Here is a 16,859-nt window from a genome sequence, read left to right as displayed (position 1 = left end):
AATAGACAAATGGAAGGCAAATTGCACAGGCCAAATAATTTAATCTGTTGAAGATATTTCAGTCCACATATTAAAGGCTAAATTTGTTATGGGACAGAACTAGTACACTGCAATATGACCTAGCTGCTTGTTGCTCATCCAGTGGATTTTAAAGACTTTATAATGCTCAGAACCATCTAGCTCAAACACAGTCTTTCTTTGACCCACAATACCACTGAGAGACTCCTTCTAAAGACCCTGCAGTGAAAGACATTCTCACTATAAAAACCTCAGAAGTAGCAATCTCTTCCTTTACTACACCAGAAACATGCCAGATTTGTCATCTATCAAAAGTATTTTCTCTTTCATGTGGTTTTTGCCGATGGTGAGTTTATAAAAGAGTATTTTTGTGCAAGAAAGGAAATATCTCCTGATTTTTTTATTCACTATACTTGGTTATTGCTGCATTGAAGTTGTCTGCACCTGCTGGCTGTACTAATTCTGAGAGTAAATTAGTTGTTGTAGATTAGTAGTTGGTCACTATATTCAGAAAAGGTGATAAACAGTTCACTGTTAACCTTGTGATTAAATCAATTCTATTGCCGGCAGCAACAGAACAAGACTGTAACTAGTAACAGAAAATCTTGACTAGCAACAGTGGCTATCTTCGCTTTATCTGGTTTCCATGACAGTAAAACATTCTCTACTGTTTCTGCTGACCTTCTGAGAACATGCCTATATTACACAAAATTAATATCGTCAAGTAGGCAAATGTCAATGCAGGACTTACAACAACTCTGGTGTACACTTCTTCTGCAAAACCACTGTCCTGGTACTTGGCTTCTGTTGGGAATGTATAGGCAGTCAACCACTGCAAAAGAGTCAGGTCTACTCTTGTACCAGTAAATGAATACTGAGGAGCATGAATATGTGTATCAACCAATCCTGGCATGAAGAATTCACTAAGGAAAGAAAATAAAATTGCAATAATCCAAAATGCCTCAAAATTATCCACAGTAATTAGTTTTGTTTTAAAGAGTATACTTGATTAAAATCCACCAGAATAAATGACAAGTACAGATTAATCTGTCTTTTCCAGCATCAGGCTATTAATTCCTGCTGTACCTCTACCCATACCCATATTTTGGTATGAAGCAGATGAGTAATATCATTTACACTGCAAAATACATATATTTAACTGTGAGGAAAACAGTATAAGAGCATGATTGATCTAATTTTCTCTAATATTGACCCATCCTAAATGCCAACCAACAAACAAAGGGAACTGATTTCACAGTAACTAAAATTACTCCACTATAGAATCCACCTGAAAAAGAGATTTGTACACAGTCTTGTTTTCTACTATGAAGATATATGGAATGCCTCTAGCTTCCAGACCATTATATTTACAAAATGTGACTTTTTATATGTGACTTTCTAGTTTTCTTCTACATTATTTATATGTCTATATAGATATATAAAATCAATTAATTTCAAGGCTTAGTGGAAGAACAGACAGTGTCTGAAAATGCAAACACCGACACTGGTGAAAAAAGCTCTGCTCAATATCTTGACAGGAAAGGCATATTTACAATGTAATTGTAAAACTATATGTTGTCATGTAATGTTCATGCAATAACAGGAATGAATATATCAACATTACTAGAAAGTTGCTATGGCTATTTTGTTTTGTGCTGAAACTCTTTACTGCATAACATTTCTCTCACTCCTCTTCCCGTCTCCCTGACTACTGAATGAACTGAATTTTGTCTCTTTTTAACTCCCCTTCTTTCTGTTTTCTTTCAGACTATAAATGCTGAAAATCTTCTTCAGTCTGATTCATATTCACAGCACCTTCCAATTTCCTCAGGCTATTTCAAGTGAAGAAAATATCTGATTACTCATATATACTGTATGATTAGCCTTTCATAAAAGCATAAAAGTTTTTTAACAATTGATTACTAGAGGGTAGTTGCAGTTCTCAATTATAAGCCACAAATCATTTACAGTTTGCTACTACTACATGCATAGTCCAAAACTTTTTCACTTCACCATAAAGTTGGAGGATTTCACTGGATGAAGACAAAGGAAATGCTCTAGCTGCAGTATAGTGAGAAATCAAAAGCTCTATGTTTAGAGGGTTTAAGTCTAATTGTATTGATTTTTATTATGCAATGGGTCAAAGTCCAAGCAAACGAGTTTCATATCTGCAGTATCAGTGTTACCTACATTTAGTACATCTAAACTTACATGTTAGGCACAGCCCACGGCTAACAAAATGGATATAAAATGTAATCTCAAGAAAGAATGGCACTTAGTTCTGTGAGTACGGAAATGATCATGCCTGAAAATTAAATATGGCATTTTGTTCTGTGCAGCATACATCAGCCAGCACAATCCAGCCATATCTGCAATCCCAAACCAAGGAATGCAAAAAGAACATGGACTACCCATCCTCTGAGTTGCATCCAAAACACAGGCACCTTTGGGTAAAGAGCTCTCACTGCTCTAAAATGGAATTTTGGCCATTAAATGTAAAGGCATCATAGGTTTAATGTGCTCCCTATCAAAATGTATTCCAAAAACTCACTTTACTTCACTCAAAGAATAAACTGCGTTTGCTGTAGCTAATCTTAACAAAACACATACTGTTTACTCAGTTGTCTTATGTCAGATGTTTTGAACCCCCATGTCTTGGCCAGTTGCTCTAGCTGATCCATTTGTTCCACAAACACAATCTAAAAAAAAAAAAAAGAAAACATAGTTAAGTACCTTAACTAGTTAAGAAAACACAGTTAAGTATTTCACCTCAGCTTTAGGTGAAGGCAAAACAAGTTATATCTTAAAACCAATTTTACACACTTGCTACAGAGATGTTAGGTTTGCATTGAGACACTTGTTCTTCCTGACTATCAAGCATGATTTTGAAATACCTTCTCATAATCCAGTGAATAACTGCACCCACCTTGTAATTTGTCATAAAACAATTAATTCCTTCTCAGGTAACACACAGGCAGAACAACATAGACCTTAGTGTCCCGTAATGTAATATCATGCTAGCAGTACAGTCACTTGTGAAGAGGTGTATAACAGCCTTACAGGAATGCAGGTAGAGTATTCACAATCAGAGGGCTCAAATTACCTGCTTTGCCTATGACTGACTGACATCAAGCTAAGTATTTCCTAATTTTCTGCTTGTGTTGGGCTTTTTAATTTTTTTCAATGCCTACAATGAGAAAATAAATTGATGGGGAAAATGTAGATAATATTTTCATTTTACAGAATGGACCAAAAGAATGCTGAGATCTTTGTTTATTTCAAAATCAAACCCTACAATCTGGAGCCAAAAGCAACCCCATTTGACTCCTAGAGAACAATAACTCTACTTATGATGAGTTGCTGTTGCCTAGTCAGAATTTTAGTACATTTCCTATTTATTTTTAAATTCCATGGTATTTTAATCTACAAGATGACTCTCAACTCTTTGATTCTCAGGTCTATCACTAATAGGTATGACACCTCCCCAGGAAAAGAGACTGTGGAGCCTAGGAACTGCAATGCCCACTAGACATCCATGTGGGATCCAAGTTTTCTCAACACTTGACAATTTAGAGGACTTGAAAGTCTCCCCTGGCCAAAGGCTGCCTATCTGAGCTTACAGAAATTCCTGCCTCTAACCACATCCTCTGCCAGAAACTAATTAATCATCTTCTAACGCCCTTGGTGTAAGAGTTTGTTCCCCTAAATTCAAGGGAATATTCTTCCTGCTACCACTATCCTTCTGCTCCTGGGATGATGTCCACACTGAGGGCCTGTATCACCCTCATGACAGCAGTTTCTAGGGCATCAGTTAAAAAGAAAAACAAAACCACATTTAAAAAGGCAAGACTTAGTACTTGTAAAATGGGAATAGGAAGAACTTAGGAGGAAGAGCAAGAGGACTGAGAAAAAGCATTGTTTAGCACTTATTTGTATGCCTTTTTAATGTGTATGCTTCTTTTGCATAGAAATGTACCACTTTCTGTTTTTTCCATAGACAAAAATAAGCAAAGCTGCTAAACTGTAAATGCTGCTAAACTGTAGACAAAAAGTTATCGGCTACCTAGTCATTTAAATTAATAATGGCTGGTATGATTCATATTGTTAAAAGAGCAAATGTTTTACATTTTCAGTCAGAAAAAATTTTAAAATAATATTTTAATATTATTTTAATACCACACTAGCAAATTTTAATACCACACTAGCAAAAATTGTAAGATTTCAGTATTAATAGTTGACAGAAACAGTATTGTTCTTCATCCAAAGAGGAATACATCCAACTTAACTGCAGAAGGCTTGGAATACAGACCTACTGAAATATCTGATGTGCAATAATGAAAATGTCATTCAGATATTGAAGTAAAAATGCATGCAGAATGAGCAATGTTGGAGCTGCTCAGGGGGAGCAGGATGAAGAGGGAGGGAAACAGAGAGAGAGAAAAGCATGAAACACCAGATGACAAATTCTGGAAAGAGGCGTTGCCATGGAAAAGCAGTGGCTGTTATGTACTCTTAGGGTGCAGAAAAATAAAACACCTAAATCATGGAAAAATGAAGAAAATATGTTTCAAGGAAGCTGGATACATGAAATCAATTCTCAACTTGACACCTGGTCTATTATGATTGAATTAGACTATGGGTAAATCAACAAGACATCTACATTTTTTTCAAACAAACTTCCCAATTGAATTCCTTAGTCAGCCAAGAGTTGCTCCCCATTGCTTTAGGATGCATTTCTATTGCTGAATGCTTTAAGCTCTTGTCGATCCTATGCTTGGATATTTGTTCCAGTATTTGCTTGTGCACTCAAGGGAACCAACTGGGTGCCCAGCTCTTTAAATTTGTTCTGCACCTTAATGCTGTAGAAGCAAGAAGAAACTCCACAGCAGAGTCACTACAGAGTCAAGAGAAATGCACAAGACTAAGAACTTCAGCTTTAAAGAAGTCGAGAAGAATAACTGACACCTTGGGAAAGGTATATCACAAAACCCAGAATTACTGGCTGCTAACCCCATTGTACAAACACTTCCATAAATTCTCATGTTTTATTCATGTAATGGGGCTAAACATCCAAAGATCAGGGGTTTTGTATACCAAGTGATCCCAAAGCTCTTCCATTGAAGCATAGCTGGTCAACTAAACTGCATCAACCCTGATGTAGCAAACCCCCAGTGACTTCAAGCACCACAGCACAAATATTTCACTAACAAGAAAATGGAAAGTGAATGATACTGGCTGAAGGAACATGGTTTGTTTGTATCCAACAGTGCCTGGCTATGACATTCAGAGGAGAACTTGAGAAGGAGTCTATCCCTCTTTCCCCTCACACATATTCTCCTCCCTCCCTGTTCCCACAGTTATTAAATGACTTTTGCAATTCAAGACATGATGTCTATTATTTGTCTAGTTCCCAAAACTGGAAGCTAAATGAGAGGTAACACTTGGTAGATGCAGCTGCTAAAGGAACTGCCCAGCCTGCTGAGAAAGGGGAAGCAATGAACTCCAGATGGATGGAGTCCTTCCTCCTTGTACAGCTGACACGTCTACTCACTGTCCCAACTGGCTTAAATCAAACCTTATGCTTAAAATCGTATTTCACAACTCTTGCTCTTTTCGTGACTTGCACAAGGGCTTCTAGCTTAATTTTTTTTTTCTACTTACTTAATATTCTACTCACCTAGGATAATTACACCAACATTTCAATAACAACTCGTATTTTGCACCTATGTCTCTTTTCTTCACCCTGAGGAATGCTGGTCTTTCTCTTTGCTTTTCCTCAAGGGAGACTCTACACTGCTTTGCAAAACACTCAGTTAAACATGGTCCTTACTTCGCTAACTTGATGATAAATTTGGATTTTATATCCAAAAGCAATGCTTTTCTTCATAAAACATAATTTTCTTCTGGGGCAAAGCAGAGAGATGACATTTTACATCCCTTGGAGGACATGCAGGGACTCACACTGCAAAACAGAACCCGGTTGCTCATACAAGCCTTGACACACAGTGTCAGAGACCATGCAAAATTTTTCCATGTTGGAGTCAGCAACATGAGGCAAAAGAAGGATACCTGTTTAGTTAAATTTACATCTTTGGGAGGAAAACAGAAGCAATTTTGGTGTAAATTTGAAAAATAAAGGTAAGTAATTTTCTAACCACTATGTCTTTCTTGAAAAGCCAACTCTTCTGTGATTCCAGTGGTTGTTCTGCATGAGGTTACATTATGAATAATAGGGAGAAAAGAGACCATATGGGATACTCACCGTATCAGCCCCTGGAATATTAAAATGTCAGAATATGTAATAAAAAGAGAATGAAATAGAAGTGCTCGTCATTGTATTCTGGTAGGAATTTCATTTTAGGAAGATAGTGTTTTAATGGATCAAAAATTAAAAAAAAAAAAAACTTCTGCCAATTTATGCAAGGAAAACAGTATACTGTGAATCCTTGTTCCCTAGGAAAAGGAGAGAGTAAGTGAGAGCACAGATCCCTAGGTGTAGCTTACTAAGATACCTCTTTTTCAAGAAAATCACTAAAAAATCTTGATTTCATATGGATGCTGTGTAGACACTTTTCCATAAATTGACATTAAGGAGAATGGGATGGGATATGAATTTCTGCCTTGTGCACCTGAGTTACTCCAGCCAAACAAAAGGTTTCATTCTATTCTATTCTTTTGGTGAACCAGCCAATACATAACTATGCAGGTGTTTACTCCCCTCTGTCTTGAAAGGACAAGTCATAAAAGGACTGTCTTGAAACAGGCCCTCATGGACCCGTATGAATAGAGAAAATGCACTCTGTTAGGGCTCAAATTGTTTTGCACATATTTCAAATGTTACTGAATCCTGACACACTGAAGCCTTTATTTAGCCACAAGAAAGAAAACTACTTTTTTAGATTTTACGTAGGGTGACCATATGTTACTGAGTGTACAAGAAATCACCAGTCTACTTGCACAACCTACACTATGAAACTGAGTTTCAAGTGTGATAAGGGTTAAGGAAATTACATTGCTTTTCAGCTAGACTATCTCCTCCATTATCAGTAAGTGCAACACTTGTTTTAAGCTTGGTTCATACCACTGAAATGCCCAACAGCATCATCTTTCTAACTCTTGATGGGTATACGCCATGGGGGGTATTTTTGTGACAAGAAGACAAAAAGAGCCTCATTTAGATGGCTGTGCAATGGGTAGACAGCTATTTTCACCATCGCTGTTTAGAAACCCTGAGAATAAAAAAAAAAAACAAAAAAAAAAAAAAAAACCAAAAAAAAAAAAAAAACAGCTTGTGAAACAGAAAGAAAACAAGAGAATCTGAAAGAATGCCAGGTCTATGCACGCTGCTGTTCCGGGAATACTCAGCCCAGTTCAACAGCAGATTTATGCCAACAGCAGACTCGTGCCGAAGGGACCCTCCATCCCGGCGCCTGCCCCGGAAGACAGTAGTGCGAAAATGTTCCGCTTTCTCTCACAGACCGGGGGAGCCGGCCCTGCCTCTCGCCACCCCCGGACGAGGGCTCGGGGCCGGGAGGGTCATTGTCACCGCCTCCGGCGGACCTGCAGCCCCGGGGCTCCCGGGGACCGCCGCCGCCGCCGGCATCGCCCCCGCCGCCCGCGCCGCGCCGCACCCGCGACACCCCGCCCGAGCCCGCACTCACTGTCCCGTTATCGTCCACCCCCAGAAGGTGTCCGTGGAGGATCTCCATGGGGGCGGAGGCGCTGGAGTGCACGAAGGTCCCCTTGAAGACGTGGGCGAGCGGCGGGCGCTGCGGGGAGCTCATCGCGGCGGCGGCGGGCTCGACGGGCGCGGGCTGGGAGCTGCCACCCCGCGGGCTGCCTTCCCTCGGCGTCTCTCGGAGCCGCGGGCGACTTCCTGGAGCTGCCATTTCCCCACCCCCTGGTGGGACTTTCTTCGCCGGGAGTGGTTGGCCGCAGAGAGGGCGGGAGGCTGCCCGCACCCTGTGCCTTCCCGCGGGGTGCCCGGGCGGTGCGCGGGGTGCCCCCGACCCGCGCCCTTCCCGCCGCTGATGCCCTCATCCCAGGGATGCGCTCTCCTCCGTGCAAGAGACACGAACGACGGGAGAGACGCCCGGTGGGTTTTGGGGTCCCGGTTTCTTCCCGGGAAGCCGTGAGAGATTCGGTAATGTGTCTGGTAGTGTTTTACGAGTGTCCGGCAGCTCGGCTTTGCAACCAACCTGCGGGTTGTAACCACTCCCAGAAATTTAATTTACAGTAGAATTTGTAGTTTGGAAAAGACCTTTAAGACCTTCAAATGCCTGTCTGGTCAGTCCTCTGTGTCGGACATTAGAATAGACATTAGGAGTAGAGAACAGATGCCAGCTGAGGTATCAGAACTTCCAGAAGTAGGCAGCCTCATTCAACGGAGGTCTACAGAAAAAAACAACCTCAAGAGGATGAAAGGCAGAGAAAAATTAATTTTGTTAACTCAGAGAAATGTGTCCCCAGAATGACATTTTGCTCCAACAAGTTAAGTCAAAGTACATGATGAACACACCCTAAGAGGATCACTATTGAGATTGTTGGACTAAGACTTCACAAAGGCAGAATTGTGTGAATCAAGGTTAACACCATGAATGTCCTCTGAATTAATGTTTGAAGTGACCTTTATTCTTCAACTTTATTATCAACTGACAAATGAGCTTGTCACCGAGGGCACTGACACTATTATTTTCAAGGCTGCATTGCAAAGTTTGTCATTACATGGTTTATCATAAAAGACCTTTGCACTCCCCGTTGTGCTGACACTATATAAATGCATGACAGATTATCTTTCCTGCAAACCCTCCAGATAATGGTGGGAGGAAAGAGGAAATACAGCAGGAAAGTGCAGAATAAATTTAATTTTAGTCTGCTATGGGCAAGTCATCAGCCTCTATCTTGCCTCCTTTGCATAAGAATGTGTTATGTTACTGAGAATGAAGTTTAAAAAATATTGATTGCATTGATATCAGTGAGATGTTCATATATGGATTTTGAGATCAGCTTAGGCAGGCAATAGAGTGTTCGAAAAAAAGAAAAAACAGACGTGAAAGTGACTTTTACTTACTTGTATGAGAAGTCTTGCATTTTAATAAAACTCACAATGACATAAAATTGTTGTTTAAGACACATTGCAGTTTTTTATTGTATTTCTAACATCTTTGACACGAGAAAATAGCACACAAAACAAATCAGAAGTCTTGCAGATTAATCCAGTTTGGAGAAGAAACTGGCAGAAAAATCCTTCATGCAGTTTAGTATGTTTAAAACACAAAAACACTGTTTCTTTGAAATGCAGAGTAATACATTTTTCAAAAATAGCACCAAAAGTTTTCTCAATTAGGACTAGCAAAAACCCTTTTCCAAAGTTGTTTCTTTCACAGCAAAGGGTGTTGCAGTTGTGGTCGTCAAGGCTACAGCTGAAATGAGCTGTTTTCCAAGCTATTACTCCAGACAAGGAAAATTGTCTTTTGCGGCAGAAGGGATAAAGAGTAGGAGAAAGGCTGGTTTTGCTACTGAGTAATAAGGTGAAAGGAGAAACAGGGTGAAGGGACCAAGCCCTGCAGCGGTAAATTCACTCGATCCTCCTGTGAAGAGAGGAGTGAAAACAGGAAAACAGTTTTCCCAGCAGCAGCAGCTGCTGCTCCACACGACTTGCCTTTGCCCTGGCGGCAGCAGGCAGCACAAGAGCTCGAGGGTTGGTACCAAGAGCTGTATTAGCCTGATTTGCATTAAATGAAGCACACAGTTGTCCAGGACAGCATGCTGGAGAGGTAAACCGAGGGAGCTGCTGCTACCGAACTCATTTACTCTGCTGTTAAAAATAATATTCAACAGAGCTCAGTGTTTCTGAGAAACCTCTTGGTTGTGTTTGGTGTGGAAGGGGGCTGCTCCTGAGAAGCTCTGTCTGCTTCAACCCTAGTTTTCCATTAAAAATCTCAGGGATTGCCTCCAGCTTCCTTAAAGAAAGAAGTGCAGTGATTTGAGCTAGATGTAATCCAGATAGTATTTATGTAAGAGAAGAAAACCAAAAATATGGACAATCAGATTCATTAGTACTTTTAAGGAGGAACGTCAACAACAAACACTGCTTTTTTTTTTTTTTTTTTTTTTTTAACTTAAGAATGGTTAACACCTTTCCCCTCCTCCCAGGATTATTTTAATTTTAATTTACAACCAGTTACATATGCATGCCCTGGATACTTACATGAGTCAAGGTGAGATCTTGGCCAACTATGAAAAACCGAGTCATTGTTCCAAAATGTTGTAAGACAGAACCATGCTTAGATTTTTCAGGGATAAACTGGGCTTGGCATTTCACCATCTGGAATAGAAGTGTAATGCTCTGTTGTGACTGTTATATAGTAATTATTTTAAGGGTAGCTTTTTTTTTCCCTCTTTCTTCAAAATAGTTAATGGTCTGGAGAGAGACATTTATCATTTTATAAATCATGCAATGAGTATTCTTTTAGTAGAATTTAATATTATCATATATGTGTTAATATATGTAATAAATAATAGTGTGTAATTTGATCTAATACAGTTTTTTTTTTAAAAAAGTCTGTCTTGTTATTCAGTAGCTTATCAGACTCTCTGTGTCTTCTAAATTATCGATTTCTAGGATATTATTGAATTGAGTCTTTAGGTGAGTCCATATTCAGGATTAGAATAATCAGTCAATGTATCTCTAAGAGCACAAGGACAGATTTTAACAGAATAAGAGTGCCTTTATTCTCCTTGACACTTTCACTTTCTGATCTTTTCTTCACTTGTCACACTGTGCCAAGGAAGAATTCAATTACTTGATTCAAACTCTCAGAGTACCTAAGTTGATCCTGCAACATCTGAGAAGTATAAGAAAAAGAAACCTCCTCCCCACTGCTCTCAAAAAGTAGTTGATGGGTTATTTGCCACCAACAAGAAACTCCTCTGTCATGAGCCTGTTGAGGTCAGTGCCTGTGCAGCCTGAGTGCTGGGATACAAGAACTGTTACTCTGATCTGGCAATGAATGTTATTGTAGCATTTATGATCAAAATTGACCTTGTCTGTAATTCGCAGCATAGCAACTAGGTAAGAGGAGAGGAAAAAAAATACAGTTGATTTATCTGCCAATAATTGACTTTTTTCCTGGATAAGGAAGAGCTGATTATGCAGCTACTGAATCCTTTGGATTATTTAAAAAAAACCCCAAAGGAGTGAAGCATGAGAAATACCTACTCTCAAGTGAGAAATTAAATTGGGAGCTAGGTTTTAATCCAGCATAGGCTACTACACACACCTTATTTTCCCACAAAAATTTATATAATCAGAATATGTTATATTACTTAACTTTTCCAACTTCACCTAAAAGTGAAAATTACCACATTCCAAAAGAATATGAGGAAATGACAATAAAAACAACGTCTTTGTCATTTGTCACCATGAGTATTCACTCTGCAGGTCCCAGCTGGAGCTTTCTGCCTTTGATATCTAAGTCTACACAGCCTTGGGAATCCAAGGTTGAGACACTGCCAGGGGATGCTAGAGTTACTTTCTGATGCTTCCTATCTCCTAAAGAGGCCAGTACAGGCATAGTACTGTCATAAAATATCCCACCATTAGAACTTAAAAATGACATTTTCTGCTTGCTCACAGATACATGATTAACTGAAGTACAGGTTGGCTGATGTTAGCTCTTACACTCATAAAGTTTTTCTGTTTTACTGCCAAGGCTTGTTCACAACAGGAATTGTATTAACTAAGCCAGAAATGTTCTTAAAGAGAGACAGCAAATGCTACACAAATATCAGTAAAACTCATCTCTCATTAGAAGTACAAGCATGAATAGATGAAATATGTCAAAATATTTTGTTGACAAATTTGTTGTGTTTTCCACAAGACACAAAAGATGAATCAATGTGCTTGGTGTACTTTACCTCTGATCATGTTAAAAGAGAATGCAATAGAATTTGGGTGTCTGCTGCTGTTAACAGAGATTTATGGGAACAAAACATGGAAAAGAAATTTGAATTTGCAGTTCAATCTGCTCAAACTGCCAGCATAAACATATTTATTTGGTATCCAGGTGACACATACTTGTACTACTTTCAGCTTCAATGTGAGTGGAACACATTCCCAAAGAAGTTGTGGATGCTCCATCTCTGGAGGCTTTCAAGACCAGGTTGGATGGGGTTTTGAATAGTGGAAGGTGTCCCTGCTTGTGATATAGGATTTGGTCTAGATGAATTTAAATGTCAAAAAACCCTAAACCATTTTGTGATTCTAGGTAACTTCCTTCTTCGGAAGATACCTGTCTTTTTTTTCCCCAAAGGTAATAATGGTGCTCACAATTTTATGGAGTGCTCTTCTTGAATCTCAAGAACATGAGGGATACATACCGAGTCACATACCCATGCTCTTGTTGACACCTCCAGAAGAGAATCCTGACAGAATTCTCAAACTAATCACAGAGCTACTCCCAAAAGCAAAATTGTTCTGCTGGAAATGCATCTGGACAAACTTTACTGACTGAAACACTATGAACACATAGATAAACAACATACTACTACAAAGCAGAACACCAAGACATAAAGAAATGTTGCAGAGGACATGAATCAATGTTAAGAAGCATTGGATTACTTTTGTCCTTTTTAGCCAAGAGTTTCCAATAATATTTTTTTTGTTATGATTGGTGTTCTTTACTTCCTCACCTCAATTTATTGACTAGATTGTAACTAACAGCATTTTTTCAGTCCTGTTTTTCTGCGACTCCTCTTTATGCTGTAGTCTTTCTCCTGCATATTACACACAGAAGATTTTAGGCTGGAAAATACCTCTAAGATCATTGAGTCCAACCTTTGACTGCACAACACTAGACCACAGTACTGACAGCCATTGTCAGAAACATCCAGTTGTTTCTTGAACACTGCCAGGGCTGGTGACTCCTCCGTCTCCCTGGGTAGTCTGTTCCAATGTTTAATAACCCTTTCTATGAATAAATTCTTCCTGATGCCCAATGGTGCAGCCATGGTGCAGCTTGAGGTTCTGTTCTCTTGAATACTATCGCATTTAAGTTTGTTCTCAGATATGTTTTGTTTCCTTGCTGTATTCAAGGATTGTTATGGTTTACACAAGTTTTCTTCAGACTTCCTTAAAACCTCCAGTAATTTTTTTAAATGTGCTTTTCAGTTTTTCACATTGGTGACATGAAGAGATGTCTTTTTCCATTCAAGTTTTAAGCTGAGTCACTAAATGCAAGTCTGTTAAACTGTGATGTGTTCCATGGCTTTTCCCTTCATTCATATATGTAGCTGAATTTTGTATTAATAAGAGACAACAGTGATCCTATAGCTGATTATATATGTAATATGAGCCACTAGCAACACAAGAGGTTGTGTATGTTTATTTAAATATCTCTTGGAAGACCTTGATTAATAATTTCCCAATAGTAGAGAAATCATTATGATCAACAAGATGTGCCACATTATTCTCATTGATAACTACCTCTCCTGGCAAAAAAAAAAAAAAAAAACCAAACCAGAAAAAAAACCTCAAAAAACCCAAAAAAACCACACAAAGACACTTTATTACCTTATTTGTAGTTTGAATTTGTTCACATTGGATTCCCAAACAAAGAATATTTTTTTATTGATTAGGAAAACTCTTTATGAAAGTTGTGCTTTCACTGGTATCAAGCAGATCCCTTTACTCTCTGCTTGACAAGCTAAATGGATTGTGTTTTTTGTCCTTCAAGATACAGCCTACTTTCCCAGGTTAAATGTTCCTTATGTCTTTTTATGATTCTGCCTGATTTCTGTGTCTGTCACGGACATTGAGAACGGAATGCCATATGCTAGAAACAATCACAGTAAAGCTAAATGCAGAGGTTATGTAATGTCCCTATTTATACAACTAAAACCAGCATGTTTGCCATTTTGCTTGTGCTATTGCACTGACAAGTCATACTGCCTTATAGACCACAATTAATCCCATTCTTCAGTTAGCTACAGAATCAATACAATATACATTAGTCACTCATGAGCATACACCTTATATTTGTTTCTGTCTGTGTATGCACAATTTGTTTACAGACAAAGCAGTCAAGATGTCCAGATCAAAGAAGTGGATTCTATTATTTGCTACTCATCCTATTTGTGTAACAGTAAAAATTTTTATTTTTTAAATGGCTAGTAAGAAGAATTTGGAGCACATCATCAGGATCAGCACAATTCTAGTGGAGATACCATAATATATTCTCACATGAATAGTGTGGCTAGAGGCCTTTCACTCTCCTATGAGTTAATGGGATGGTCAAAATTAGACTGTGTATGGTACCCCATCTTGTGTTATTTCTGATAAAACAGATTAGCTAAATACTCAATGTGAAGTTTTTTAAAATTTTAAGTTTTTTAGAATTTTATCACTCCACTATAGCAGAAAAATCTCATTAAAGAGAAAAAAGCACTCAAAATCATTGAGGTAAATACTTCCTGTGTTTTTTTCCTTTCATAATTTCTTTTAGTGCTTGTGGGAAAGAGCAGCAATATCTCTAATCCAAAGCATCTGTGTGCATCAGTTGGTACACATTAGTAAATCTTTGCTCTGAAATTAGTTAGAAATCATTAAATTAAAAATATGACACAACTTGTCAAGGTTTTCCAGATGAGACATGTTGAATGACAGCTCATCAAAGATCTGGGGACTGAGCTATGCACTTACACTTATGCCCTCACTTCCCTCAGCACTAGGGTCCCAATTGTCTACCTCAGTCTGCAGCAGAGAGGTCACTGCTGACCCAGTGCTGTCAGGCAGAATGTCACATCCTGCAATGTCACTTTTGGCAGATATCTCACTTGTGTTTTGCTGGCTAAGAATGCTGGGCATCTCCTGGCACTCATCTTCTCTCAGCCCTCTGGTCTCCAGAGTCTCCCTTCACTTCCAAGGAATTGTCTTATTTTTTTTCTTACCCACCCTTTTCCAGCTTTCCTAACCTGAATAAATAGTCCGTGTGTTGTGTCATCATCCTCTTAAGTGGTTTCTCACATCCCTTTCAGAATGGGAAAATGGCAGGACATGCCATCTGTATTTAAACCAGGTATTATCAGTATTTATAAATCCACCCTACAACCCTTGCAACAATTAAGGCTGCTTCCTCGGAGTGCAGAAGTTCTGCTTTGGACATCTACTCACAAACACACAGGTATTCAATTATCTGCTGCCTGCTAGCATTCACAGTGAAGATATTTTTTTTCATCCATGGCATAAGCACGGATTTTTGTGATTCAGAAGTTCTGTCGTGCCTTACAGGCTCTTTTGGTATGCAAGTATGATGCTTTAAATAGTACACGACAGAAAGAGAAGGCAAAGTGGATTGTCTGCTTTGAGAATCTTGGTCCCTGATAAGTCACACTCATTCACACACTAGCAGTATTAAAACCCTGTGATTTGGGATTTTTTTCAATTAGATACAACAGGGATAAAAAAAAAAAAAAAGCCACGACTAAACCTTTGTAAGAGGCAGTTAATTTATGCAAATCAAATAGGTTCCTTTTTCTCAGTCCTCCATGCAGAGCTGCAGAAAAACAGCTGGGACCTGACACAGTTTCTCAGTGAATCCTTCACAGTATAGGAGTTTATCCCATTGCTCTGTCAAGTGAGAGAGGAATGGACGGCTGGACACCCAGGTACCAGCCAAAAATACTCTTTCTGCTCTGGATGTGTCATTTAAGAAAGAGAACTTATACTCTGTGACCCTACACAAGTTTTGCTGTGTGCCAACCCTACAGCTTCCAAGACGAATGCATGCAGAAACACCTGCTGGGCTGAGGAGAAAGAAAAGAAACTCCCATACATACCCAGGACAAGTTCTGTAACTCCCACGGTAACAACACTGATTTCTAATTTTATTCTCAGAAATGGATGTTATAGAAAATGCTTCACTTTATTTTTTTTTTCTTTTAAAATGCTTTTTTCCCCAAGAGATTTAGATAAAACATTGCCTTCTTAAAAGTCTAAGTGCTAGTCAATGAGTTTATAGCTGTATTTGCAGCAACTACAGACCTCCCAAGCCTGTAAGATTAGAGGTCATGCATGTATGCCATTCTTCAGTGGAGGCTCTGGGTAGATAGATTCCATGATAAAGACAGATTTTGAAACTGTCATATCATTGGTATCCAGTACTCCAGTAACGACTACCAGGAGAGGAGGCCCTCTTCACTGCACAGAAGGGGATTGCCAACACCCAGGCACAATTCCAAACTATGATCAGTTAGATGGTGGTCTGGATACAAGTGAGGTGTGGGAATGCCTGGCAGCACATGGTTGCTCCAGAGGCATTTTGCACAGCACAGCAAGTGGCCAGGGAACACCGGGAAACTAACAAAGCTGGATGTGCCTGGGCTGTTCCAGAGCTGTGTGCTAGCAAAATTTAGACAATTTTAAACAATAATTAACCATGTTTCAGTGGTGCCAGGTCTGGTGCATCACATCAGAGAAATCATGCAGAAATGTAAAATATCCAAGCAAGTTTCTGACTGCAAAATGTCATGGACCTCTCAGTTGCCCCTGCTGATTTCTTGCTATGAGTGGTGATGCTCCTCAAACACTGACTCAAAGTATGTTCTGCTGTTGCAAAACTTAAATCCCATTTATGTTTAGGAATCTTGAACTGGCTGAACTGAAATAATGAGCAATTATTTTTAAATGGTTGCTGTTAGACTTCCTGATTTCACTTCATCTATAGAATCGCAAAATTTATTTATAAAAAATATCAAATTATAAGTGTGAAAAACATATTCACTCTCCTGTGAAAATGTAAAAAGTTTTAATAAAAGTTTAATTGTCCTTAATAAAGGAGACA

General features: G+C 38.9%; 1 protein-coding gene across 1 annotated transcript in view; it reads right to left on the bottom strand.

Moving 5' to 3' along the window:
* GDA (guanine deaminase) overlaps positions 1-7,922 on the bottom strand; it is a 30,764-nt gene extending 22,842 nt beyond the window's left edge. Inside the window, exons 1-3 of the mRNA XM_021541516.4 lie at positions 7,680-7,922; positions 2,629-2,717; positions 770-941 (exon numbers count right to left, since the gene is read on the bottom strand). Coding sequence (XP_021397191.2) covers positions 770-941; positions 2,629-2,717; positions 7,680-7,907 — 489 coding nt within the window. The 5' untranslated portion in view covers positions 7,908-7,922. The remainder of the gene's footprint in view (positions 1-769; positions 942-2,628; positions 2,718-7,679) is intronic.
* Between the last annotated feature and the right edge of the window lie 8,937 nt (positions 7,923-16,859).

The sequence above is a fragment of the Lonchura striata genome, chromosome Z, assembly GCF_050655825.1.
Source record: "Lonchura striata isolate lonStrDom1 chromosome Z, ASM5065582v1, whole genome shotgun sequence".
In the NCBI taxonomy this organism is placed as follows: Eukaryota; Metazoa; Chordata; class Aves; order Passeriformes; family Estrildidae; genus Lonchura; species Lonchura striata.
Note: the sequence above shows the minus strand (reverse complement) of the source record. Positions and strands in the feature narration are given on the sequence as shown.